The following is a 27,418-nucleotide window of genomic DNA, read 5'->3' on the forward strand; positions in this document are numbered from 1 at the left end:
CAGACTGGCTTTCAGGCAGCACCCATTGCACATACAGAGCAGGGCTTTCTGTTTGTCCCAGTCGGTATCCAGATACACATCCCTGTCAGGGGGCTTGCAGAACAGGAGTAGCAAATGATATAAACACATATGCCGTGAACTCAGGTTCCTGCATGGACTCTGCCTGGTGGGTACAAGGGGGTTCTTTAATGTTCTTGCAAATTGTTTACTACTTGCATTCTTTGGCCTTCCTTTAGACTTCCAGAGAAAATTGTTGCACAGCCGCAGCTGTTCTTCCTTCTTTTCAGGTTGTGTCTATGCGACTTGGCATGGTTGATCTTTCATGCTACAGCCTTGAGGAAGTACCTGAGCACCTCTTCTACAGTCAAGACATCATCTACCTCAACCTACGACACAATTTTATGAGATCAAGTGGAGCAGGGAGTCTTGACTCTCTTTGCAGGTCTGCAAAGAATTATCTTTCTTCTACTTGTGGAGTTCTTGTCATGTGCATCCAGGGATGAAGAGGAGGGGGAGTGTATTGCTCATTCTCATGGGATGGTAAAAAGATTGATCTTCAGGAAGCTCTAACAAATGAGGGGGCTAGGAAGCAGAACTGAACAGCACAGGCAGGCATAAGCTTCCAACAATTACAGTATTCGTGAACTCCCTTCCACAGATTCTTTGTGCTAAGTTTGACCTGAGATGAGCCTTGTGGAGCAATATGCCGTTTGTATGGACAACATGCAATAGTAATATAAGGCTGCTTGTTAAACAGAGAACATTTTGGGATATAGAATAAAAGGTGAGGGAAAGCATAATGCTGCTGTTGTGGGTAAGTGTAGGAAAAAGTGCAGATCTGAAAAAGCCTGTCTTGGTAAATTCTTAATGTGCATTTGGAATTGGCAGAGAGCCTGTGAGACTCCAGCTTTGCTTTGGAAACTTGTAATGATCTGCTTTTAAGAGAGTAGCAGTTGTGTGATGGTATGGAAGCATGAGGTAGTCATCTTGGGTAAGTGAAGGAGTCTTAAAAAATATTTTAAAATTAATTCCCGAGGCCCATAAAAATCTAGAGGAAGATTAGTCTCTTGATATCTATGCTAGCCAGGCTAGAAAGAATTCAAGGAGTCATTCTGAATTTCAGAAACTGTTAGAAAACCTGTAGTAATATTATCAAATGACTCTGTGTTTGGAAGACATTGTGTCTGAAGAAAAATGTATTTGGAGAAACTTTGCAAAACTGCAGGGTTTTGGTTTGGATTGGGTTTTTGTTGTGGGTTTGGTTGGCTTGGTTTTTTTATCTCTAGGTGCCTATTACCAGGTTATTTCATTTTTCTTCCTACAGAGTAATGAGATACCTAGGTATCCATGAGGGTGTACAGGGGGAAAAATTGCTCATCTGTGGGAATTCTTTGCAGTTTCATTGAGAGCCAGAGTCTCCTCTGGTTTTGTTTTAATTCCAGACTCGTTTAAATGTTTTCTAACTGCTGAATTGTAATAGATTCTGTTATTGGAAAGCTGCTTAAAATAATTAAATATTTTGCTTTCTATTTCTTTCTTCAAATACATTGTATGATGTTGAAAACCGTATCAGAACATTATTTCTAAAATGCGGTATCCTTGGTTCACAGGATCAGCAAAGGGGCTTGAAATTTCTTTTGGCCTTGCATGTAGTCAACAAGAGATCTGACATGTCAGAAACTCGGCTCTTTTCCTGGCAGTGACTATATTTGATGAAGCTGAAATCCTCAAACAAACAAAAGCCATAAAGAAGCCCTCACTTCACACAATCTTGAATAAACAGGTAGCATTAGGACCCCACATAAGGCTGCTCATTGCCTTTTGAAAAGATTTTCTTTCTGAGGTTTTTAGGATGTTTACCCGGTCACAACCCCAAAGGAAGAAACTTGGTCACTTATAGTAGGTGTTATCTGTGCTTAGAGATTGACAATTCTGAACAGCAGAATTTTTTGCAATGATCAGTTCTCTTCCTCTGAGGAAATCTTTGAAGCCTCTAGGAGTCAATGGAACAAAAAATCAACTAAAAGGCAGACGTTAAGCAAAGGAAATTAAATAAGCCCACCTGGTTTTTTTTACGTCTCCTAGCTTATTTTTTATGTAATGTACTGCCTTTCAGTGTCTCCCTTTTCTGGAAAACTTTGTCCTGTCTGATCTTCATTGATGTGTGTGTGTGCACACGCACGTGTATTACCACATGTCTGTCACCACCGTTCTAGCTAGTTGATACAGAGCTGTGCTGGGTGCTTTGGTGGCAGAGCAGGACATTGTGTTAAATTGGGAATACTTCAGGCCAGCACCAATTTGGGTCGAATCGCCATCCCACTGAGGATTTGTTGCTGTGTTTCCATACCTCTTTGCTGTAATCCCCAATATATGCCTTGTGAGAGCAACAGACAAAACTTGAGGACCTGTAACAATTTCAAGATCCTTTTCCCTATAATACATGGTTCATGTGTACAACTTGAATGAGAGTTGGGTTTGTGTTCACTCCTACGTCCTTACTGCCTGAGAATATTGGGACAAAGGAGAAGGAACAGAAAGAGAACTCAGAAGGCATTTGAGTACATCCTCCCCATTGAATATGACAGTCTGCTCGAGGAGTCTCAGACCAAGCTGTGTCATGTACCAGTTTTCCTTCAGTTTTTGGAAACTTTTATGCCCCTTTTGTGTTTGCTTCGATATTGTTTGCAGAGGGATGAATTCTAAAAATTCATTATGCTGTTGCGTTTAATGCCATGCCTCTCGGGGCAGCTTCTCACCACACTCTGCTAATGACAGAGAAGCAGCTGTTTGGTTTCAAGGACAGGTGCCATAGAAAAAGCCATTGTAGAACTCTAGAGAAAGTAGTTTCATTGAAGCATTTTCTGATTCCAAAACCTGCGGTCTGTGATCTGTCCTAAATCTCTTAATGTTGAACTAGTTAATGAGAAAGTTCAGATCTGTACGTTATCCTCATTGTTTCCTTCTTTTCTGTTACTGTTGTGAAGTTCTGTGTGCAAGTTTCTGATTTTTGTATCGTTGTTAGATCTTTGCATCATACATTATGTTCCCTTTAGGATGACTATTACCAATACAGCAGCTTTTTCTTTGGCTTTCAGTTGCATTACAAGCGAGTCTGTTTGCGACTGCAGCAAACATAAAATGCCTGTGCCCTTATTTATGACAGGGTGCTTTCTCAAAGCAAACAACCATCTCCAAGCTTCAGATATGCTTCTTTTTTTAAAAAAAAAACAAACACCACCACCAAAAACAACAAACCCTCCCCCAAAGATTGTAAAGCAAAATGGAGAAATGTGATGCATAGTTCCTACACAGATCATTTCAAGTATTCTGAATCTGAAAAAAGAGTCACTATAAAGAAGAAAAAAATTCAAAACATTTTAGTCTTAATACTGCAAGACATCTCAAGCTAGCAGTAATATTGTCCCTCAGGTTAATTAACATTGGTTTTGTTACCTATATTAAAACATTTGCTTCAAAATAAGAGCTACTCACCATCGCTTAACAAAGGTATGGTAGGTGGAGCAGATGAATGAGCTACACGTACTTCTCTGGTACATTAGATTTGCAATTGTCTCATAGAAGTATGATGGTAATTTCCCCACTGAATTAGTTTCCGATGGCTCCAGTTTGGGATGGGGAGGTTATTACTTGGGGAAAAATACTTTTGTTTCCTGTAGAAAGAGGAAGGAGCTCTTTCAGAAGAACCTCTTGCATATTACTCCAGCCCATGCTCAGTTTTCTTCTCTCTGTTTGGACCTAGCGCAGTGATGGAAGGAGCTGGAATAGGCAACCATCTGTGAAGCCCAGGTGGGACCATCGTGACTGCGAGGGCTGTGTCAGTGCTTGCGTGGCTGTACTACGGTACAGTCTGCAAGCAAGTGACACTTAAGAAGTGGAATCTTTTCCAGGGACCTCTGGGTTCAGGTCTTGGGCTTCCCAGCATGAAGTCAGTGCTGTCGTGGTTTACCCTTTCACAGCTCTGCTAGGCCGTTTTGTTGTTCCTAGCTTGAAAGACTGTTGCCCTCTTCTGTTTTATTCTCAGAATAGTTCCAGTTAATGTTTTCAGGTCCTGTTTTCTCAAGCTGCATAATTGTAGACTGTTACTCTAAATAATTGTTTGAAGGTAAATTTTTTGAACCGAATATTTTTAGTCTCCTTAGTCTTGGTAACAGTGAAGGCTGCCAGGAGTCAGGGCGGAAGGTTGTTACCAGTTTTCTGCAGTGAAACAATGGTATTTGGTCACTTTCAGCATTACCACTGAGATACAAAATATCAGTGACTTTAAACCAGATTTGTGCAGAAACTCTCATAATGAGTTAGCTGGTTGTATTGCTGGTATACAAAGACTTAAAAACTCTTTATGACTCGTTGTGTGTTTGGTTTTGCTTTGAGACCACAGAGGTTTGTGAATTAACTAGTGTTCTTGCCAATAGGTTTTCTCAGTTGAAGAGCCTGAACCTGTCTCATAACAGACTGGGAGATTTTCCTGTATCACTGTGCGATGATCTCTACTCTGACAGAGCTTAATGTTTCCTGTAATGGACTTCATTACTTGCCAAGGCAGATTGGCAAACTGTTGAAGTGAGTATATTCTTTTTACCTAGGATCATAAATATTCTTGGTGCTTCAGTTGAGCACAGCTGCCGTGAATGGTACTCCTCAGGAAAGCATGAGTGCTGGGGCAGCTGTTCTTGCCCATGAAGACTGGATGATGGATTGATTCCAGCAGAAGGCTGAGAACCAAGATGTCCAGTAAGGTTTGTTTTGCCTTGAAAATGAAGATATCCACAGTATGTTTACACAGTTGCCATTTTAAGCCACTGGTATATAGCAAGCTATCATTAATTTCTTTGTGACTTCCTGCCTATTCTACTAGCTGTGTAAAATATATTAGTGTAAATCAGTTTTCTAATAGAGGAGATTAATGGATTTCGCCTATTTTGAAGGGGCCTAGGAAGATACTTAACAGTCAGTTTATGATGCCTTGAATCACAGGTGCCACCTTGCTGAACTAGAGCAAACGTGAAGGCTTCTAAGCATATGAATACACTGTCACTTAAGGTTTAGTAAACTTAAAGCTTTTATGTTCTCTGTGGTGTGTGTGTTTTGAAGGGTTGTATTTTGCTTAGTTGTTTGCTTTTACTTTAGGTTGGCTTGTATGAGTTCTTGCGGACTTATGTCCAATTTTTATGAAAATGTGAATGCATCTTGTTCTCTTTGCATCTGCTGCCATCTTGCATTCCTTTGCCTGCTTTCTTGTTATTTCCTTCCTACATTCTCTTCTAAATTTTTTTTAAAACTACTATTATGGTGGTGCCTTATCAGTTACACATAAATATTGTTATGTTTGCATAAAAACAGTTAAGAGTTTCTAAAGATCATGTTGTCAGGGACATTTTCAGAAGCCGCAGATTAGTACAGTGGAAACATCTATGGAGATCAGCTAGGTTTGTAGAACTAGAGAAAAATACACCTGCCTGTCACATTCTGAGGCCTGGCACGTGGACCTGTTTATACAAGCAAGAGCATGCTGATTGTATTGCTGCAGTATTCATAAATGTCTTGCACAAAAGGGATTGTAGGTTTGTTAACTCTGTGCAAGTTTAAAGTATTTGGGTACCTTATAGGACCAAAGACAGTCTCAGGTGCAATTCATGAATCACTACTATTAAAACGATACACTGCTGATGTAGGAAAGACGTGGAAACACGATACAGATGAAGTATTGTCTGAAGATAGTTGTATTGTTTCTCAGATAACTTAATGTGCGTTTTTCTGCAGCTGCAGAGATGTGTGACTTTCTGAATATCTGTTTATTATTTGTATTTAATATCTTCAGTACTGATGCAGTTTCTATTAAAGTTTGTATTGTATAAAACTTCTGTGGTAGCTTCTCACAGGTCTAGTGATTTTTGTCAGCACACGTATGTTTCGATAGCTTTCTACAGAATTGGTTACTTTTTGAGTTAGAGGATTTTAACATGGAAATACTTGGGCAATCTCCTCTGAAAATTTTGTTTTAAAGTGTTTGCTGAAGTAAAAACCTTCTTCATTTTCCCCTGTAGCTACCTAGAATGCATAAAAGCTAAGCTTAGGTAAATTTAATTGCAAGGACTGTTATTGCATTTGTTTAGATAAACATTGATACTGAGGTATGGGTTCATTGTGGCCTGCTCTTCCTCCAGCTTATATCTTTAAGAAAGGAGTATCTGCAGTGACATTGGATGTAAGCAAGTCATTTCCAAAGTGATCTTTTAGCCATATGCGAACTGCGAGGAGAGAAGCTGGTATGCAGGCTTGCAGTTTTCAGAGGTTTACAGTGTAGTTATGGATCCAGTCATCTTTACAACCCCTTGAACCTTGTTCCTAAGAACTTTTTATGGCCCCACGTTGCATTTCTGCCGCCGCTAAACCGTGTTCAGAAAGTTCTTTATTGGAAAATAATCATGAGGGAATTGTATTTTGGGGGTTTGGAGTCTCAAAAGCCCTGCAAACTTTAAAACAATTCATCTTGCAACAGAAAGCTACTCTGTTCCTTTCTGAGTGTCTGAAAGGACAACTGGAATGTAAAAATCTGTTACCAATGGGTTAGTGTGGTAGGAATTGTGATTAAACTGTGTCATAAGTGCTGTAGATGTGAATAAGTCCCCTAATAGTGGTGTGAGATTCCAGCAACTGGATGATGAAGGTGCAGTTGATTTTCATTGTTTCTTATGAGATAGGTCTGTACTGTTACTGCTGTCAATTTTTGGGTTTAGTTTGTCATAGGTCTTTTAAAAATTGTCTAGCATGTGAAGCGAGGAGTTCTTAATTTGTAGAAAACCCAAGTGATTAAGTAAATGTCTTTCATTTACTGAGTAAGTAATTTTTTAATCATAAGTACTGATTTGTATTTTGCTTATGTTAACTTAGAATCTTTGGCACAAGTGGAAGTTTACCTCCAAAATGTTTTAGGAAACTATTTGGAACTACATGCAGTTCCAAGCCTATTACTGTGTAATAAAATTACTCCAGTAACTTTATGTGTATGAGAATAAAATAAGCTCCTGGGTACCTTTAAAAAATAGGCACACTGAGACCAGTAGCTATATGAGGAAATTCACTGAAAATGCGAAATGTGATGTTCACTACTCTTTGCTGAATTATTTTCTTTCTCTTTTTCACTGCTGCAGGTCTCCAGACCTTCTGGCTTGATGGAAATTTCCTCATGTCCTTACCAGAAGAACTGGGAAGTCTGCAACAGCTCAGCTGCCTTGGGCTTTCCTTCAATAACTTCTGTGAACTGCCAGCAATTTGTGAGAAACTCGTCACCTTAGACAAACTAGCCCTGGCAGGGAACTTGCTGGAGACCCTGGACCTTGCAGTGCTGAACCGTATGAGTCACATCAAAAGCGTGGACCTGAGGTAAGGGGTAGACACTTGCATACGTATACAAACTAGATTGCTACTTTCCATTTACAGCAGATGACCTGTGTAACTTCTAGTACATTTTGCAATAAACTAGGTGTCACTTTTTTCTCTTACTGATTCTTTAGCTTTTAGAGAGTTCTGTTTCAGAGGGTGTGCAGAGTTCACTTAGAGAAGTAAGGTTAACTGAGCAATGCCTGAAGCCCATGAATGTGACTCAGCCCTCTGGTTTCCTCCTCTTTGATATGCTTTTTACCGTGAGGGTAGTAGCTCTTTGATCTCCCCTACTCTTTAACTCCACCATTCCTAGATGTGATGCTGATTCTCCAGGCTGCCAACTGCAGAGCTCTCAGAAAGGGACAAAGAATGTTTCGTCTGTGGCAAGGCAGTGTAGTATCTGGTCTCTGCATTAGCGTCCTGTGTCAGTGCAAAGCACCTGTCCCTTGGCCTGGCTTCTGGTCTCTAGACCGGTCTTCAGAATCTCTTCAGCATTGGGGAATGAGTAAAATAGTTTCACATAGGAGTGCAGACAAAGGAAGTGTTTTACTTTGTATTCAATGCCTGAAATCTGCCATTACTCCTCATGCATTTCACTGTGCTCACCTTTAGCCTTCAGTTGAACTCTTCCTTTCCTTTCCTTTTCTTACTGATGTCCAGTGTTCAGTGTCCTGTTTTCTGACTTTGTAGTTCTTATCTCTGAGTGTTTAGGCTGAACAACCTGAAGAGAGCAGCAGCTGACACTCTGGAAGGGAACAAATCTGTGACTTACATGGATTACGAGACAATCAGCTGACAGATCTGGATCTGAGCTCCTTGGGCAGCCTGGAGCAGCTGCACTGTGAGCGGAATAAGCTGAAAGAGTTGACGCTGAGTGGCTTCTCCCTTCGGGCCCTCTATGCCAACAGCAACTGTACGTCTCTTGCCTTCTTCACCTGTTTTTCCTCCATCAAGACCTGGGAACAAAGGAAAACAGCCCATTGCCCTCTCCCCACACAAAAAAAATACTTATGCTGATGTTACAGTAGTGAGCTTATGTGATGGGTCTTCTGAGGTCAACTCCTAGGGATCACATATGCATGTATGCGTGCAGGCTGTGTAACAGGGGGAGGTTGTGGTGTTTGAGTTACTGTCCAAGGAATTTATCTTCCAGTGAGATCTGCTTGGGAGTCCACAAATAAAAGTACAGTTCTCCCTTGTTCTGGTGCCCCATCTGGCAGAGAGAGAAATGGGATAGTGAGAAGCTGTAGTGTCATATGGCAGATGTATGAAGTATGAACTCTGCCTTGACAAGGATGAGTAGAGACCTTTAGTATCCATAAAGTAAGACTATGAGTCTCACTTGATAGCTAGTCTGTCTGCTTCTCTGTGCTGTTTTCCCTCTGAAGCTCAGCAATCATAATTATTTGCTTTACTTCATCAGGTCTGACAGCTGTCAATATTTATCCAGTTCCTGGTCAACTGACATGTCTAGAACTCTCTCAGTAAGTGACTATACACCACAGAATATAAAACCAAGTATCTGGACACCTTTGCTGTTTTCTGCAGAAATTTTCTGGAGCTTTTAAGCTTTTGAAAGAGTTGAGAGCAATTGAGGGAAGGCACTCCGTCTTCACAATAGAACTGGAAAGCCCAGCACTTAGGAATGATGGAAGTGTCCCAGACAGAAGCCCTTCTGAAACCAGTATGACCTGTCTGGGTGGCTGGCTGTCCTCAGCTGTAGGCTGTAATCAGCAAAAAAAGCCAAGCAGGGGTCACTGCACTTGTGGCAGCTTACTGGGCTGAATGGTAGAAATCTGTGGAGCAGACATTTAGAGTAGCTGCCAGCAATCTCTGCTGTTGTCTTCGTTGCTTACATCTGCCCTTGGAGCAGCATTGTGGGACCTGTAAGATAAGATGCCCAGAGGACCTGATTACCTTCTGCTTCCATTCTGGATTGAAGCACAATAGCAGGATAGCGTAGGGTGGCCCGTTTGCTGATGTCAGTGCTGTAAACAAAAAGCCTGATCATCAGAGTCTTGCATTGGTACTTTCTACTCATCGTTCACCTGCTCAGTTTGGATTACACAGCTAGCCATAAGATAAATTCCATCTGACTACCTTGGATACTGTTGTTCATTTTCTGCCTATTGTTTTTGGTGTTGGCTGTCACTAATGTCAGGAAACGTTCAAACAGGGTATGTTCTATATGGCGTGCTGGTGTCTAGCTTTTTCCCCTTGCTTTTCTCAGCAATCAACTGCAGTGTGTCCCAGACTGGGCCTGTGAAGCAAAGAAACTGGAAATTTTGGATGTGAGCTACAACTTCTTTGTGGAGCTTCCATTGAGGTCAGCAAACCTTCTTATACAGAGCTGATCTGTCTTCTATGGTGAGCTGACTGGGGAGAGAGAAGTGGGGTTATTCCAGTTGCTTTATTCCTTGTTGTGCAGAGATGTAATCTAATTACTTTCTCTGTGCAGCATTGAAAATACTCTGTACTCAAATGTGGAAAGACCTGACTTCGAGAATCAGCTTCTTGAATAACAGGGGCCAGGTTATTTCATCCTATGCTTCTGGCTTCTGCTGCAGCTGTTTGTACCTGAAGTAGAACACACTGCCATGATTTATTTGTGTTACCATAGGTGTCTGTGAACACAGGTCGTAGGTGAGGCCTTAATACACCTTGCATTGCCCCCCAGGGATTTCATCTGTGTCCTTTCACAGGAAGATAACACAGGTGCAATATAGCTGATCTCACAAACAACGTCATCAGCCAGCTCTTTCTCCCTGTGTCTCTTGCGGTTTCATGCAGGAAATGCGGTCAAGGAGAGCCAAGAACTAATATAATTTACAGATATTTATAATGACTTCTCCGAGGGTTACCAGGGATGTCATGGGAAGAAGCAAAGCGTAAATGTTCTTAGCCTAACAAGCGTGTTTGGTGGGAGTGTGATTGTAATGAATGAGACAGTGTCTAGGGTAAGCTGTATTGAAATCGAACGGAAGGGTGGCTTACAGGGAAAAAAGGCAGAGCGCAGGTTTGAAGCCAGTTCCAGCAGCAGGCACAGGAAGCGATGTCAGCAGTGACATTCTAATGCTTGTCAGAGGCAAGACTATATACATCAAAAGAAAGAAAAAGATGTAACAAGGATGTGATAAGGAGAACTTAGAAAAGAATTTTAGCCATGTCAATGGATGAAAAAAAAAACCAACCCACATTTAATTGTTACGCAAAAAGAACCTGCAGAATTCAGACACAGAAATATATATTCTAAAAATAAATGTAAGTGTTTTAAAGATTCCTTAGGGCTGGAATTTACTGTATATATTGAGGATCTCTTCCAGCATGTTTTTGTCATCAGTGCTGCAAGTATGTCTTGTGTGCAGTGAAAACTTCGCCAGCGTTGACTTTCAGCCATTGATCAGCTTAATCCAACAGTCTGAAGCTTTAAAGAGCCTTGCATAAGGTGATATAGTTCGCCATGAAGTTGTCTTTCACATTTAGCTATCTGAAAACAGAATTGTATCAAAGTGATACGCAACAGCGTTGAGTGGAGATACCCAAGCCAGCTCTGGATGAGTCCGCTTGAATAAGGAAATTGGCGTATCTGCATTTGAATGGCTTTTTTTTTTTCCCCAGTTATAATTAGCTTTGAGAAGCACAGCATGCAGAAAAAAACTGAATTATTGGTCTGCATGGAGCAGTGCACTAATAAAGATTTAGCATTTCATGCTCCAAAGCTGTTGTGTACAGGACTCTCACAATATAGTTCCAAATCATCACCCTCAATAGGGTGGTTCTAGGCTATGTCCAGATGTGTTCAGATATCCTTTCTCAAAATTCCTACAAGCAATTCTTTGCAGTTTGGGCGATAGAGACCTTTTCCTTCAATAAGCTCTGCATTTCTGGAGGATGTGACAACAGGCTCAGAAATACTACAAGAGTGCTGAGCAGCCTGTTAAAGCTCTGAATTTAAGTTGGTGCAGGGGAAGCACTTCTTTCTGTCTACAAGTGAATACAGGTATTTAAATCCATCCTTTGTGACTTCTCTTTTTTTGTCTGCCTGAGAGAATGCTACACCACAGACAGACTGGTGGTCACAAGTTACAGATCTGCCATAGCATAGAGGGAAATGTAGATACGCTCCCAAGCGTTCAGAGTGATGGAGGGCACCTCACCATGTGTGTTTGTCTGCTTTGTCCTTGTTTATGTTTTATGGATCAGTGTATTTTAATTTTTCTCTGCTGTACAGTCAAATTATGATGGATTAAATACTACCTTTTCCCACTCTGTGGACTGGAAGAGTGAACCGAGCTGATACTGAAAACCCTGTGTCTTTCTAGGATCCTCAGCAGCTTGAGCCTTCGAAAGGTGATGGTGGGGCACAATCGTCTACAGAGCCTTCCACTTCTTCAAGAACACTTCCACTGGAGGTGCTGGACCTTCAGCACAACCTGTTGACTAAACTCCCGGAAGACACTCTTTGTCAAGGCTCTGAAGTGAGTGGCAGTGGCAAGGGTCTTTTATCTGCATTGACCTTGGGAGCTGTAAAGGCTGATAGTGGCATCTCAGAGTGGCTGTCCTTGCAAGATGTCATTCACATAAGAGATAACCGAGGGATGCACTTATGCCCTAAGGGAAGTCATCAAGCGGATTTGAGGGAATCAGTCCATGTTACTGTTAATTACAGGAAACAGAGGCTTGCCTAACCCAACAGCCAACCAAGAATTGGCTTCAGTTGCAACTGATTCTAAGGTCACCATTTACTGCCGGAAGAGCTTTGTCTTTAAAAGTAGTGCATAAATTCAGGTGCAAGGAAAGAAGTCAGAGATTTTCAGAAAGTACACCAGGTCACTGGATAACAGCGAGAGACACCCTTACAAATGAACGCCCCTTCATAACTGTCTATTCAGACATCAGACTACCCTTCTTTTAAAGACTGAGTAAGAGTTTATGTAGTCTGCTTCCACCAGTATTTACCCACCTCCTCCACAGGCTCTTTAGTACTCAATGTTTACTGTGAAACTGCTGTGTGCATCTTCAGTGCTATATAGCTATTTAGTCATCTAGTAGACACATAAATCTTAATGTGAGTAGGGATGTTACACTGTGTTGTCTGTCTCCTGTTCTACTGCTGTTGTTCTGTCCATACTGGAATTTGTGTAGCTCCTTTTCCTTGCTATTAATAGAGTGGTTTAGATGATACAAAGTCTGATTTTTTGCACCTTACTATGGTTAGCCTCAGATACCTGAATGCATCTGCAAACAGCCTGGAGTCCTTGCCATCTGCATGTACGGAGGAGGAGAGTCTAAGCATGCTGCAGCTGCTTTACTTGACCAATTAAACCACCTCACAGATCAATGCATCCCGTGTGTGGTGGGACACCGAGCCTACGGATCCTGCCATCTGGCAAACAACAAACCTACAGACTTTCCCCGCAAGGTAAGCAAGTAAGGCTGTGGTGAGCGAGCTAGCGTGCACCAGGAGGATGTTGCCTGCCTTATTGCGATTGTATGCGAATCGGTGTCAAAGGAAGATGCTCTCCCTGTGGCTTGATGGCAAAGCCTGCCATTTCCTAGACACACTCTGAGGAATAGCATGTTAAGGGGGATTGGCAAAGGGTACTATTGGCTGCGGTGATTTCCTGTCCTTCCTAGTTGTGATGGATGTGTGTGTCAAGATGGGCAGTATTTTCTTCAAGCTTCAGTGCTAATGGCATGCAGCTGCTGTGCTGCATTTTTTCCACTTTTCAGTCTTACCAGAAGACCCTCAGTCAGACTTGCCCGAACTCCTGCCCAATGCAGGTCATATAATTTCTCCATTAATTCACACACCAGGCTTACAATTTGGAGTTGAACTAGAGATAGATCCATGCTCAGTGTAGAAACTCTAAGACGGCTGGAGGAGACTCCCATGTCTTCCTACTAAGTCTTTCACTTGCTCCCAGTTATATAAACCTGCATCTTATTTTTCAGTGAGAATTATTTGTCTGCTTCTTTTAACGAGTATATCCATGCTGTCTTTCTAGTACGAGAACTATGTAGGCATCAGGTACTTTTGTGGTTGCAGTTGATTGGCTAGAGGGAAGGAATGTCATCTAGAGGGACTTTGCCAGGCTTGAGGAGTGGGTCCATGACACCCCGTGAGACTTTAGAAGGTTCTGCACCTGGGTCAGGGTGATTCCCAATATCAGTACGCCTGCGGACATGAATGAATGAGAGCCACCCCGCAGAGGAGGATGTGGGGATACTGGTGCGTGAAAATTGGACATGACCGTGCAGTGTGCAACTTGCAGCCAGGAAAGCCAGTTGTATCCTGGGCGCATCGGAAGCATGGCCAGCAGGTCGAGGGACGGGGATTCTCCCCTCTAACTCCACTCTGATGAGGCTCCACCTGGAGCACTGCATCTAGCTCTGGGCTCTCCAAGTACAAGAAAGAAGTGGACCTGTTAGAGCGGGTCCAGAGGAGGGCCATGGAAATAAATGGTCAGGTAACTGGAACACCCCTCCTCGGAAGAAAGGCTGAGAGTTGGGGTTGTTCAGCCTGGAGAAGAGAAGGATTCAGAAAGATCTTCTTGCAGCCTTTCAATATATAAACAGGGCTTATGAGAAAGGTGCAAAGGGACTTTTTACCAAGGCCTGTAGTGACAGGACAGGGGGCAACAGTTTTAAACTGAAATAGGGGAGATTTCGACGTAAGGAAGAAACATTTTATGATGAGGGTGGTGAGACACTAGAACAGGTTGCCCAGAGAAGCTGTGGATGCCTCATCCATGGAAGTGTTCAAGGTCAGGCTGAATGGGGCTTTGAGCGACCTGATGTAATGAAGATGGCCCTGCCCATGGCAGGAGGGGTTGGACTAGATGATCTTTAAGGTCTCTTCCAACCCAAAACATTCTGTGATTCTATGATGTTTCCAAGCATACATTAGGAAACTTCAGCTGTCTATGCATAATGATAAATATTCTCAGCCTTTTTAGTAAGAAGCCTCTCTTAGTATGTGGAGAGGGTTCTTCTGAACAGCCTTTCCAAATTCTCAATGCTTTTGTGGCTATGTAGACAGCAGGAACTTGGACACTGCTCTACTGAAAATTGTAAGCAGGTAATGTTGATTTGCAAGCATCTACCTCAGTCCCCTTCTGGTGACGTCTTTATACGCTGTTCTGTTCTGAGTACGTGTTCATCTGACTCAAGCCTTTTTCAGAGCTTGTGTCTCTGAGGATATTTCCTCTCTAATTGTGACCTGTGTACAAGTTCCTATGTGCATAACCTTACTTAGCTGATTTAAATCATGTGCTCTGAACATAAGTTCATATTACTAAATAATTCATATTACTCTATGTTGAACTGAGATTCCACCATATTTTTTATCTGCAAATTTGCTAGTACAATTGGTGAGTGTGTATATGTTTTTCTTATTAATCACTGGTCATTGGCTGTCATGACATCAAAAGTGCCTCCCCACAGAACATTACTAGAAGGACTACACTGAATCTTAATTCATTATTACTTTTGAGTATCTTCTGCAGTACAATTTTCGGGTATCAATATTTTTTATTTGGAATACAGTAGAGAGCTAGTGCTATCTTGGTAGACTTCTGTGTCATCTTCGTTTGTAGCCTCATAAAACCCAGCACGTTCTGTTACATTAGCATAAAAATCGAAGGTGTTTTTTTTTTATTAAATATGTCAGCACAATTAATTCAATATTGATTGTATCTGTGCCAGCTTTTGCCATGATTCTTCCTGGTACTGGTCAGGCTAAACAGCCACTTCCATGTAAATCCGTTTAATTCCTACAAAGTACACTGACACAGCCTAAGTTTTTTTTCCCAGTTTTAAAATTAAGACACTACAATCTTACGCTTTAATGCTTTAGAAGTCAGAGGTGAAGGGATCTGTCTCTCGTATAAATCCAAGCCAGACTTGAGGACCCTGAGTTCTTTTTAGAGCATCTCTTAAGACTCTTGATCTCCTATCAGTAAGTTAGAAATGTAGCTCATAAAAGTCAGTGTCTATGGATACCTTATCTGCAGGTTCAGAAAGTGACAAGTTCTTGCCTATAAATACAGTATTATTTTCATAGAATCATAGACTTGTTTAGGTTGGAAAAAGACCTTGAAGATCATCAAGTCCAACTGTTTTGTTTCCCTTTCAGCAAACTTAGTAAGCTGGAGCACTTGGAAGAGCTGAATCTGAGTGGCAACAAACTGAAAACAATTCCCACAACAGTCGCAAACTGCAAGCTACTCATACACTTATTGCACACTCTAATGAAATCAGCATCTTTCCAGAGATCCTGCATTTGCCCCGTATTCAGGTATTCTTACAGAGAAGGTAAAGAGATATCAGGGGAGAGTTTGGGGTGGAGAACGAAGAGTAACTGCTAGGAGAGGAACTGGAGATCCAGCATGTTGCTTGATCAGCCTGAGAAGAGAGTACCGAATGCACGTTCTAGATCTGCTGCCTTTCTGAGTTGATCAAAGGTGACTCGTCTCTCGTTCGTCTTTACCACTTGTCTCTGACTTGGTGTATTTCTGGTTTACTATTTGAGACAGTAGGGAGTGCTATATAGCTAGGCAGGTTTGTATATAGAGGCCTTGTGATATCTTTAGTGTGACCTATTCTTTCAGTGTTGGAGTCCTAGAGGCTGTTGCAGGTTATAAGTATTTGCTGCTTGTAAATCGTTCTTCTACTGATAGGTCAAACCCATTTTTGTGACCTATTTGTGGGATACAGTTAGTAGTGGGATCATACGATGTTAGGAAGGAGCACTGGAGTAACTGATCACATGACAGAACAGAGAATACTTTCTTTGTCATTGTGCTTTTTTTTGATACTGCAGTTTGTGGATTTGAGCTGCAATGAATTAACTGAAATCCTAATCCCTGAGGCACTGCCAGGCACCTTGCAAGAGTTGGACCTGAGTGGAAACACAAATCTGGTGCTAGAACACAAGACACTGGACACCTTTAGGTAAGCATGGAGATGCCAACCCAGTAGTAACCTGCACAGGGAAGGGTAACCCTTCTCAGGAGGGTAAATGGGATAGTAGTGTGTGTCACAGCTCTGCATGTTATAATGTCCCCTGCCTGAGGCAACTGAAGCTTTCTATCTTGTAGGAAGGGAAAAGTCTCGGTCCAAATCATCAGAGCAAGTAAACAATCTCTCAGGTGTGGTATGAGGTTGTCCCAGCTGTCTCTGGCATAAGCAGCCAGTCATCTCCAGAAGGCCAAGACCTTAAACTCCTCTCCTTGGTGCAGTTCTTTCCACAAGCTGCTGCCTAAAATGCTAGACTGGACAAGGTCCTTTGGCCACAAACTGTTCAGCAGGGTTTAGGAGAGAATGACTTCTGTTCTTCTCTCTCTGTAGTCACATTACCACACTGAAGATTGATGCTAAGCCCTCCCTCACAGCAGACTCAGCACTCGCTTCTACCTTCTGGAGTCATGGAGTAGCTGAGATGGCAGGCCAAAGAAATAAGTGAGTATTGTGGTCTGCTGGACACTGACACTTTTGTCTTCTCAGAGTGGAGGGCACTGTTAAGCACCTACGCAAACCTGTTTTTCTCAAGAGCTCATCCGTTCCTCTGTATCTCCAGATCTCTTGCTAAGTCTTGGTAACTCAAGTCCCCACTTTATCCTTTCCCTCAGCTTTCACAATTATGCTGAGATGCTTGGATTTTGCTTTCCACCATAGCAGAGATGCTTTTACTTTCTCTTGCCAGCTGTGCCCATTGCCCTCTCCTGAGTGTGGTCCAAGCAGGCTTGGTAGTTCCAGTAGTAAACTGCATCTGTACATCTCATGGGGCAGTGAATGTAGGGACAGTGAATGTAAGAACAGTGTCTTTGCTGTCCTGTGAGAACAGGACTCATGGCAAGGTGCCTGATGGCTGTGGTTTTGGGGACCATATAATCTTTAGAGATGTGTTAACTTTGCTTGTATGCTTTCTAATAGGCTGTGTGTGTCATCCCTGGCACTGGGGAGCTTTGCAGAGGGGGTGGAGGCTGTGTATGGCATGTTTGATGGTGACAAGAACGAGGAGCTGCCACGCTTGCTGCAGTGCACCATGGCCGATGTGCTCCTGGAGGAGGTACAGCAGTCAGACACCATGTTCATGTCCAACACCTTCTTGGTCTCCCACAGGTAGGACAGTGAGCAAGCTGGTCCTGGTGGGACCTGCATAGGTATATCACTTAATGTGTTAAGTGGGGTGAGGCAGCCCTTCAGAATGCCTGTCACTGGAGTCTGGAGCCTTCCTACACCTTCTCCTCCAACAGGAAACTGGGCATGGCTGGGCAGAAGCTGGGTTCCTCTGCTGTCCTTTGCTATATTCGTCATGATGTGGCTGATCCAGCCAGCAACTTTTCTTTGACGGTGGCCAATGTGGGGACGTGCCAAGCCGTTCTGTGCCGAAGTGGGAAACCACTGCCTCTCTCCAAAGTCTTCAGCCTTGAACAATGTTCAGAAGAAGCCAAGAGAGTCAAGGAGCAAAAAGCCATTATAACAGAGGTTGGTTTAGACCCTCTTCATTTCAAGTTCCACCTTCCTGTAAAAGCTTGGTACTAATACATGAGCTCTGCTGCCCGCACAGTACTACAGGGGAGAGGATGGCACGAAAGTGTTCCAGTGACTTGTCTGTTGCTTCCTGCTCGCTTCTCTAGCTGATTAGCTATTTAGAATGCCATATTCCTAAATCACGCATTATGGCCTCAGAACTACAGGTACAGGATGCCACGGATGGCTTGGGGGGAGAGGGAGGAAAGAAAATAGGTGTGAGCTTAAAGGAGGGGAGGTCCATCATACTGTGCATGACTTCAGTGAGTATGGAGAGGAGCCACTGAAGAACAGAGCAGGGCCTGGGAAGTAATCTTGTCTGAAAACTCACAAAATATCTTTGATATTTCTTGAAAATTATGACTCAAGTTATCTCTCTGGATTTCTTCCATGTTTTACTCAGTGAAGGTGTAGCATTAGTGGCCTTTGAGGCATGCAGACCATGGACATAAAGTACATTACAGGTAAAAATTTGAACGCAGAAAATACAGAAATGTTCATTGGTTTTATGTGAAGTATTAAAAGTGTTCCTGGAGAACTCTCTAAAGGTTAACTTTCTAAAAACTTGGAAATAACAGAGAAGTTCCAACAAACTGGAAAACATGTTGTCAGTGAAGATCTGATAAATCAGTGCCAGTCATACTGGTTTTATGCTCAGTGAGTCTTTTAAGATAAAACTGTTTCTGACAAGGATAATCTGCTAATGTCCTTACAGCTCTGCAAGATGTTGTATTCCATAGCACTCTAACTAAAAATAACTGTGGAATCAATGTAGCATGTTAAATGGTTTAAAAACTGACTGATGAATGGATTCTGAAAAATAAAAGTCACATCATTGTCTATGAAGACTTCCCTGCATGTGTCCTCTGCTATTTTTTAATACTTAGCAGCAGGCAGCAGCAACATTTAACACCTAGAGGATACAGAAGTTAGGAACACTGAAATTAAATCCAAAACACTGGGGAAGCTGTGTAGTCTGTATGCACTGACTTGGAAAAGGGACTGAGGGCTGTGGGCAAACTGTTCTGTCCAGCAGGCTGGTGCCAGGCTGACCAGGGGACTATGGAACAGGAATGGGAAGGAGGTAATACTTCCAGGTTACAGCAGTAGTGTGAGATACCCACTTGTTCTTCTCTACCTCAGGATGCAGTGTCCCACACTTCAGAATGCAGGTACATGTTAATAAAGAGGGAAATAGTCAGAAGTTCTTTAACGTCTGGATATCTGCCTTGCAGTGAGAAAGCAGAAAGTCACTGTCTCGCTGATACTGAAAAACAAGTTTTGTGTAAGACTCACGAGTGAAATGCTCTGATCAAATGTGCAGCAGGTAGCCTAGCTGTGCATTTCAGAATAGTTAGCTACAATTCTTCAGAATGTGACAAAGTCTTGTGGAGTAAAAGTGCGTTATTGCCAGCGTGGGTGATGGGTGATTACTGTACCTGATGATCAGGTGCAGTGAATGTCTTTGCTGTGGTACCTGGACCTAGATCCCTTTCTCCTATACTGTAGCAGTGTCCTGGCATTCTCAAGGCTCCAGACCAGTATATGGGATGAGGAAAGCCTGCTTCCAATGATCTAATAGCAGATCTAACACTACTGCCTTGTTTTTGTTGTTCTGCAGGACAATAAGGTCAATGGTGTGACTTGCTGTACTCGAATGCTGGGCTGCACGTACTTGCATCCTTGGATCCTGCCCAAACCACATGTCAATTCCATTCCACTGACTGTACAGGATGAGCTGCTACTACTCGGGAACAAAGCTCTCTGGGAACATGTTCTACACAGAGGCTGTCTCAGCTATTCGTCACATACATGATCCGCTAGCTGCTGCGAAGAAACTTTGCACTTTAGCCCAAAGCTATGGTTGCCAAGACAATGTAGGAGCAATGGTGGTGTGTCTGAACATCAGTGAGGACAGCTGCACATGTGAGATGCATGGCCTCACTCTGCCAGGTCCTGGGGGATTTAGTTCCACCACCACCAAGCCAGCAACACCTTCATCTAGCAGTGGAATTGCTTCAGAGTTCAGCAGTGAACTGTCTGCTTCTGAGGTTAGCAGTGAGGTGGGCTCCACTGCTTCAGATGAACACATGCTGTTGGTCTTGATGGCAGTTTGCTACCACGACAAGAGCGACGCTGCAGCCTACACCCTGTGCCCCCCTCAAACATCTTTTTCAGCGCCAACCTTCCAGTGCCACCTTCTCCAGCAACCCAGTCTGACAATGGTCTCGATAGCGATGATGAGCAGCCTGTGGAAGGTGTGATGACAAATGGCAGTAAAGTGGAGGTAGAGGTGGACCATCCACTGCTGTAAAGGAAGGACCTAGAGTTTGAACCTCCTGCTGCAGAGTACAGCTCCTCTGCTCCAGGGCCAGAGGATGACTCTGGGCTTGTCCTTGTTATTCGGAGACAGAACAGTGTAAAACAGCAACACTGTGCAGAGCGGGGTCAAGGAAAAGTTGTGAACTGCAAAAATCTCTTTCTACATGCTGTCTCTATGGAAAGACGCTTTCCAATGGCTCCATAGTGCCCTTTGGGGGGAGAGCCTTAACCTCATTGAAAGTAGCCACAGAAGGCACCCAAGAAGAAGACAGGGTATTTGCTGCTCCATCCCAGACGGAGCCAGAGGATCAATTTGTGGTGCCACCTGATCTGGAGGAGGAAGTGAAGGAACAAATGAAGCAGCACCAGGAGAATGGAGCAGAATCAGGAGCAGGAAAGAGGAACATGCAGCAACTCTCCCAGAGGAGTTTGACACAGCTTTGTAACCCTACAAGTACTGCTCCCACATTGTCTGTCCCAGGAAGCTCTGTTCCCGTAAGGGCTGTCTGCCCTCCAAGGGGATCTAGGGTCTGCAAGGAGTACAAGCATCTGCTGTTTCCTTAATGGAGTTGAGGAAGAATTGGGAGTGTTAAGGTCTGGGCTTTCCACTTTTCACTGTAGAGTCTCAAGTTGTTCTATGAGACTCAGACCAGCAGCTGAGCTCTGTGTTAGGGACTGTCTGGAAATGGTGCAAGCACTGAAACTCCTTGAATGCTGAGGTTCTGCCAGCTCTGCAGGAAGGGATTGGCGTATGTGTGTGGGGGGCAAGGAGGCTGCTTGAGGGGGACAATGTTTAGTGTTTGGAGTCCTGTGAATACTTCTGATGCAGCCCCCCACCCCTAGCACCTGACCTTTGTTATTCCTTTAAAGAATACAGCCAGTTGCAATGAAGCTGACCCAAGAACGGTTTCCTAAATTAATTGCAAGCACTTTTACTGATTGCACTTAAAACTGTTCTGCTCTGCTTCAGCCCAGCACTTTATTATTTAGGGTTATGGGAGACAGCACTCCACAGCAGTCTGGTGGGGGGCTTTTCCCAATGGGTATTGTTAAGGCAGTGGAGGTCTCAGGGTACCAGTGTTCTGATGAGGCACTGGTGCAGGGTAGAGAGTGAGGGTTATGATGCGATCAGCCTATGCAGGATTAGAAAACACAGCTGAGTGATAAGCAGGTGCCTACTGATGCATTTTACATGGAGCACAGGAAAGATCAGCTCTGGACTGGCTGATAATGTGTAGCGTTAGTGCTTCTAGCAGCCGAGTACAGACTCCACTCAGCAGCAACTTGGACACCTCCACTATGGATGCTTCACAGTAAAGGTGTCCTGTATCCAGAAGATGTGAGATTGAAACCAGGAGCTCATGCTTGTTTCAGTGAGGTACTCGGTGTAAGAGGAAAACCAAGTTGTAAGCAGCAGTATGCCACTCCAAGGCTAGCGAGCAGTGGGGCTGCCCTTTCGTATGCTGGGGAGGCGTTCAGTGCTCTGTTCCACCAACATAAACCTCTGCACTGCCAGCTACAGCATCTTTGCTTGCCTCTGAAAACAAGGGTTGAATTCCAAATCCACAGCAACCTGCATTTCATGGTACATGCCCAATTTGGCCACAAACAAGGTGAAAGCATGCTTGTTTCTGCTTAGCTTTCCAATGCAAAAGGAAAAGTAGAACTTTTCACCTCAATAACATCTTTATCAGCACTGAAAAGATGTTTTTAAAAAGTACCACTAACGGTGAACTGGCCAGTCTGCACCCAGCAGATGCTTTGTGTTTCCAGTAGGATTTTTGGTGCAGGGTTGTAGTTGGCTGCCTGTGTTGTCATCTTGTGTAAGGGTTGTGAAGAGACCACTGCCTCTGTAGCGTGCGGATCTGTCTTCCTTAGCTGGCAGAGAGCTGGACAGCAGCTGCCCTGGTTGTGTTGGTGCTGCAATAATCCTGACTGTAATGTGGGCTAGTGCCTTTTCTTCTTTATTAATTATCTTTATGAGAAAACTTGAAAGTTTCTTCTCAAGAGCTCTAAGCGGCTTGAGTTGTATATTTTGGATCAAATTCAGGCCTTGCTCAGAAGGAAATACTGTGCAGACTACTAGTGAGATTATGTCAATATAAATCTTTGACAAAATCTAATGGAGTTTTACTGAGATTTCAAAGCACCTTGAATTTCTTCTCACTAGGGAAAAAAAACATATTTTTTACACGCGCATGAGTGTGCAACATTTTAGGATATACCTTGAGCTAGTTACAGCGTAGTCATGAAACAACCCAACTTCCAAAGTTTAAACTCTCACAAATTTTGGCTGTTTAAATGCCTGTTTCATTTGGAAATGGAGAGAAAAGCTAATTCTTAGAATCACAGAAACAGCAGCATTTGAATCCCTTAGGCAGAGAAACACAGCAGAAAAGATTCAAAACCTAAATCCCAAATCTGTTTCATGTTCTCTTCATATAAGTACGCAGAAAAGGCTCATGCCCGATGTATGTGACCGTAACTTTTAATTCTGTCAGTGATGATAATTTTGCTGAATATCTGTGGCCAGACCAACACTTTCTGCAAAGCAGCCTCTGGTCAGTATGTGTCTGATGCAGAAATACACTCTTTTTCTGAGTAAGACTGTGACAACCTTGCACTAGGAGAGTGGCGGATATTAATGCAATTCAGGTCTCTATTCTTTGCATTGATGTAGAAAATCCAGTGTGTCCTTGCCAGTCTGAACCAGTAGCATTGCATGGAGCGTTGGCATGCCACAGGGAGTTAGTCATGAATGGCTCTACCGAGCTCGGTGGGGGAGGACTAAGTGAAATAAAGCTCTGCAACGGAGCATGCAGATTTCTGAGCTGCTCCTCTTCACGTAGTGGCAGAATGGAATGCGACCAGTTCCTACTTAGCCTTTTTATCCAGCGCCGTTTCTGGTTTTGAAGCAGAAAGGGAGTTTAATACAGCCAGCTCATGAACTGTCATGGCAGAGCATGGCTTGTTTTCCTTACACTAGGTAGAGTCCTCGGCTTTCTCTGCTTAAGCTGATACTACGAACTGTTTGTCTTACTCTGGACAGTGCAGCCTGAGTGCTTCCCTCGACCACCACCTTTTGTTTTCCTGCCTCCCTAGAGGCAGCAAGCCTCTCCTTTGTCTTCCTCATCTTACTTGTTAACATCACTTTAGATTTTCAAGCTCCCTACGAGTGCTGCTGTAGGTGGAATAGGTATGAATAACCAAGCCTAGTGAAGGACTCATAGCAGGGGATAGAAAGTGTTTTCCCAGTTCTCTTCCTGTTCTCCAGTCTCTTCCCTGATTTTTGTATGTCGTTCTTGCACAGATTCATCATCCCCACAGAGCCAACAACACTAAGAATGTCCCATTCATTAACAGACTTGCTATTAGAGGTTCTCAGCTTGGGGTCATCAGGCTCTCTTATTCCTAATAAGCAATGCCAAACCTGCCATGCTCCATGCGGCCACCATCAGGCTAGGCTGGCGAGTTGTTTTTTCCATCTCTTCAGTAATTCTGGCTCTGCTGATGAGCACGCTCGCTGAGAAGAGATACTCTGAAGGCACCGACCTGTCTGCCCTGTCCTGTCCAGAAAGGCTTCCTCAAAAGGAACCCATAAAGGTTATGTTCAGTGAGGAGTAGTTGGGGCCCAAGTGTTAAGGGTAAGGGATAGCCTTTAAGTTGCTCTCAGCACCAGGAACAGGCCTGGTGGAGGGAGTGCCACAGATCGCTGGGGACCTGATCAGAATCCTTAACTAGATAGGAAGGTAAAATCCTCTTCCAAGAAGGAGCAAGTAGTTCCCTTTCTTGGGGACAGGCCGCCGTGAGGACTGAAATCCTTCTTCTAGTACACAGGACATTCAGCCACACCTAGGGCCCTTGGACTTCAGGAGGTTTTCTGCACTCCTTCCGGATGGTGATGGCTTTCCTGTCACTTGCCAAAGGCCTTCTTCAGACAGTAGGTTCACCTCTTTGGTTTTGTGCAATCGTTGTCTGCTGTTCTGTTGCTGTCTGAAGACTCAAGTGTATTTTTTCCTCTTCTTTCACATTTTAAAATGTTACTTTTTTTAACTTGACTCATATGACCCAGCGCATGTTAAAGAAATATTGCAGCACACCAACTGTTTATTAAAGTCTTTTTTCATGGTTTTTTGTTTTAAAAAGGAGAGTATTTTCTGTACCCTACTCTAGCATGCACTTATTATAATCCTCGTTTTTATTGTGTATGGAAGTAGGTTGTCCAATGAATGCACTTTCAGCACTGTGGCCTATGTTTGTATTGCTTTGGAGAGGCAAATAGCATAAGATTGCTGGAAAACACTATTCCATTGATTCTTTATTCAGATGTATAGAGCAGTCCAGGAAGGAAGAATATATTTGGATCAACTTTTCAGCTGACTTAGCAATAAAGATTTTTACTTTCAACTGACTATATGTTCTGATTCCGTTACTGTGGCTGGAGGGAATTTGTGCAATATCCCAGTCAAACGTAGCTGTGGCTAGTAGCAGCTGTGCTGCAGGATCTCATTCACTGAGCTTTGAGTGCTACTTCACTCATCAGCCTTCCATAAAATAGCTACTTGCAGACTGCTGTGAGGGTAGTATTTCGCAATACCAATTATTAGCCAGCTTTCTGTGTCCAGGCACAGGAATCCTGTCCTGTGAACCTGCTCTAAATAGTACTGTGCAGCTCTCTAGAAGCAGCTGCAGCAAGCAAGAAACACAGAATGATTAAAAGAAATGGGACGACAGTGGACTATCCACATAAATCCCTGTGCTGAAACACTCAATGCATCTAGCTGCTAAACGGGAGGCGAAAACAAACAAACCTCAGAGTACCTGGTATGTTCCTGTTTAGCACCTGTTTTCCTTTTGTATCTAGTTCCAACAATGTTCCACGGTTTGGGTAACTGTGAGGATTTAGTCACTGGTGCCACTGAAACTGGAGGTATATCCAAGACAAAGCACGTTTCTGGTATGTTTAGTTTGGTGGTTGGGTTTTGGGGTTTTTTTTAATATGAGTAGAACTGATCTGAGAGACCAGTGGTGGTTCCATCTTCATATGGACAATGCACATAGTGGGCACTGCTCTGAAATGACATTTCATTCTGAGGCATGGTTTTGTGATTCTAGTGCTACTTTTCTTTTCCCTGATAGATTTCCTATAAAGGGGTTGGTTGGGTTTTTTTGGTTTTTTGGGGTTTTTTTAAAAAAAAAAGTAAATTTCAACTTTTTTTTTTTATGAATAATACAAGAGCAGCATCTCATTTCCCCAGCTTGTACATTAAAACTGTATTTTGAAAACAATATGCTTCTATCTTAAACCACCTGTTTGAGCTCTTAAAGCTTTTGTCTGATTATCCCAACTCAGGGCATCTTTTTAAGCAAAACTCTTGTATACAAGTTATATAAAAGACCATTTCATACAAAATTGTGCCCTCTCCAGGAGAGTTTGAAAAGGGATTGTGGCACAAATTAGGCTGAGTGTATTCATCATTTTGCAAGTTTATTTCAGTATTCTTTGATGGCTCTATAAATGCCACGTTCAAACTGCCCTGTTCCAAGAGACCTGCAAGAAAGCAATAATTAGCTGCCGCAATGTTGGGCTTCGATCACTCATTTTTAAGAGCTCTGTTCTCAGTGAACGCTCACATGCCCTTTGTAGAGACAGTTTCAGCTACATAAGCGGTTCACCAGAAGTATGTATGAGCAGTACTTGGAGCAAGACCTCAGTGGAGGAGAACAAGACACCTGGCATTGAGGACGGAAAGGCCACCTGTGAAGTGGGCAGCTTCCTAGTCAGCCACATGAGGACGGTCATTCTCTACTAAGAGACAGCCACCAGATGAAGACAATCCATCAGACTAACTTTGTGTCCACCAACAGTTCAGTAATGCAAATCCAAGTTGGGAACAGCTTGACTCTACCGTATTTAGAGCTATACTCAGTGTGTGTTCTGCTGCAGCATTAATGATGCACTGCCCAGAAGCAAGGAAAAGCATACTGCTTCATCTCAGTAAGGAGACTGGCAAGAATCATGACTGTTACTGGAGTGGAGGAATGATTCTAAAGCTCGTATAATTGTACTGGCTTCTGTTTCAGTTTTTGAACTGTCCTGTACCCCCTTACAGCTCGGCCTGCACTAAGCAGGTGCGCCCGTACAACTGTGCTGCCTTAGAGGCCAGCAGCAGACTTGGCCCCATGCAGGCTGCACCTGAAGTCCTGACAGCCGTTGCTTTGCTAAAGCTGCTCTCTCTCTTTGCACACTGATGCATTATAAATCCCCAGCAGAAAATGGAAGAAATAGTACCGAGCAGGCACTATGCCAATTGCAGGCACTATGTCCAGGATGCATTCAAGTAGCAACCATGCTGGGAAATGCCATGGCAACTGTAGAACACCAACCAAAATAAGTAGGCAAAAGAAGAGCAGGAGACACCCTCCCGCGGCCGCTGCTGCCCCTGCCGGCGGCAGCTTTAGTAGGCAGAAGCGCTGGCCAGGCCGCCAGGCTTTTTCCCTATCTGCTCCCTACAGCCGCTGTCGGCCCCGCCGGCCTGGCGGCAGCAGACGCGCCCGGGCGGGGAGGGCCCGTGGCACCGCCCGTCGAGCCGCAGGGCGCGGATGCTGCAGACCAGGGTCGGCGCGGCGAGTCGCGCTCCCGGCGCCGGGCGCGGGCTGGACGGGGACGCGCGAAGGCGGGTCGGTGGCCGCAGCGGAAGGCCGCCCGCCCGAGCGCTCCGGCAGCCTCTCCTCGGGCCAGGCGAGCAGGGCCCGCAGAGGGGGCCGGGCCGGGCCGCCCGCTCCAGCGGGACAAGGGAAGCGGCTCCCGCGGCCCCCTCCCGCCCTGTTCAGCCCCGGCCGTGCGCAGGCACCGGCAGCGACGGCGCGGCTCCCCGGCGGCCCCTCTGGCCCCGCTCCGAGCACGGCGCTGAGGGAAGGCGGCGGCGGGGACAGCAGCGACCGCGACCGCGCCCCTTACGGCCGCCTGCCCGCCCCGCCGAGCCCCCTCCCGCCCGCTGCACGGGCCCCCGCGCCAGCCCGCCCGCCCGTCCGCCCCGCCGCGGCCCGTCCGCGGGGTGCGGGGGCTGCTCCGCTCTTCCGGGCCGCGGGGCGCCCGAGTCCGTGGAGCGGGATCGCGCTGCGGTCTGGAGCGACCTCCGTTCCTCCCGCC

General features: G+C 44.2%; 1 protein-coding gene across 1 annotated transcript in view; it reads left to right on the forward strand.

Moving 5' to 3' along the window:
• PHLPP2 (PH domain and leucine rich repeat protein phosphatase 2) overlaps window positions 1–20,753 on the forward strand; it is a 34,808-nt gene extending 14,055 nt beyond the window's left edge. Inside the window, 28 exon segments of the mRNA XM_086621285.1 lie at window positions 288–442; window positions 4,437–4,506; window positions 4,508–4,584; window positions 7,177–7,407; window positions 8,119–8,183; window positions 8,186–8,320; window positions 8,831–8,891; window positions 9,638–9,733; window positions 11,730–11,806; window positions 11,809–11,861; window positions 11,863–11,885; window positions 12,626–12,728; window positions 12,731–12,805; window positions 12,807–12,829; window positions 15,545–15,636; window positions 15,639–15,706; window positions 16,232–16,362; window positions 16,759–16,869; window positions 17,344–17,532; window positions 17,667–17,898; window positions 19,565–19,719; window positions 19,721–20,031; window positions 20,034–20,113; window positions 20,116–20,154; window positions 20,156–20,365; window positions 20,367–20,402; window positions 20,404–20,649; window positions 20,652–20,753. Coding sequence (XP_086477411.1) covers window positions 288–442; window positions 4,437–4,506; window positions 4,508–4,584; window positions 7,177–7,407; window positions 8,119–8,183; window positions 8,186–8,320; window positions 8,831–8,891; window positions 9,638–9,733; window positions 11,730–11,806; window positions 11,809–11,861; window positions 11,863–11,885; window positions 12,626–12,728; window positions 12,731–12,805; window positions 12,807–12,829; window positions 15,545–15,636; window positions 15,639–15,706; window positions 16,232–16,362; window positions 16,759–16,869; window positions 17,344–17,532; window positions 17,667–17,898; window positions 19,565–19,719; window positions 19,721–20,031; window positions 20,034–20,113; window positions 20,116–20,154; window positions 20,156–20,365; window positions 20,367–20,402; window positions 20,404–20,649; window positions 20,652–20,711 — 3,204 coding nt within the window. The 3' untranslated portion in view covers window positions 20,712–20,753.
• The last annotated feature ends 6,665 nt before the right edge of the window (window positions 20,754–27,418 follow it).

The sequence above is a fragment of the Tauraco erythrolophus genome, chromosome 15, assembly GCF_009769465.1.
Source record: "Tauraco erythrolophus isolate bTauEry1 chromosome 15, bTauEry1.pri, whole genome shotgun sequence".
In the NCBI taxonomy this organism is placed as follows: Eukaryota; Metazoa; Chordata; class Aves; order Musophagiformes; family Musophagidae; genus Tauraco; species Tauraco erythrolophus.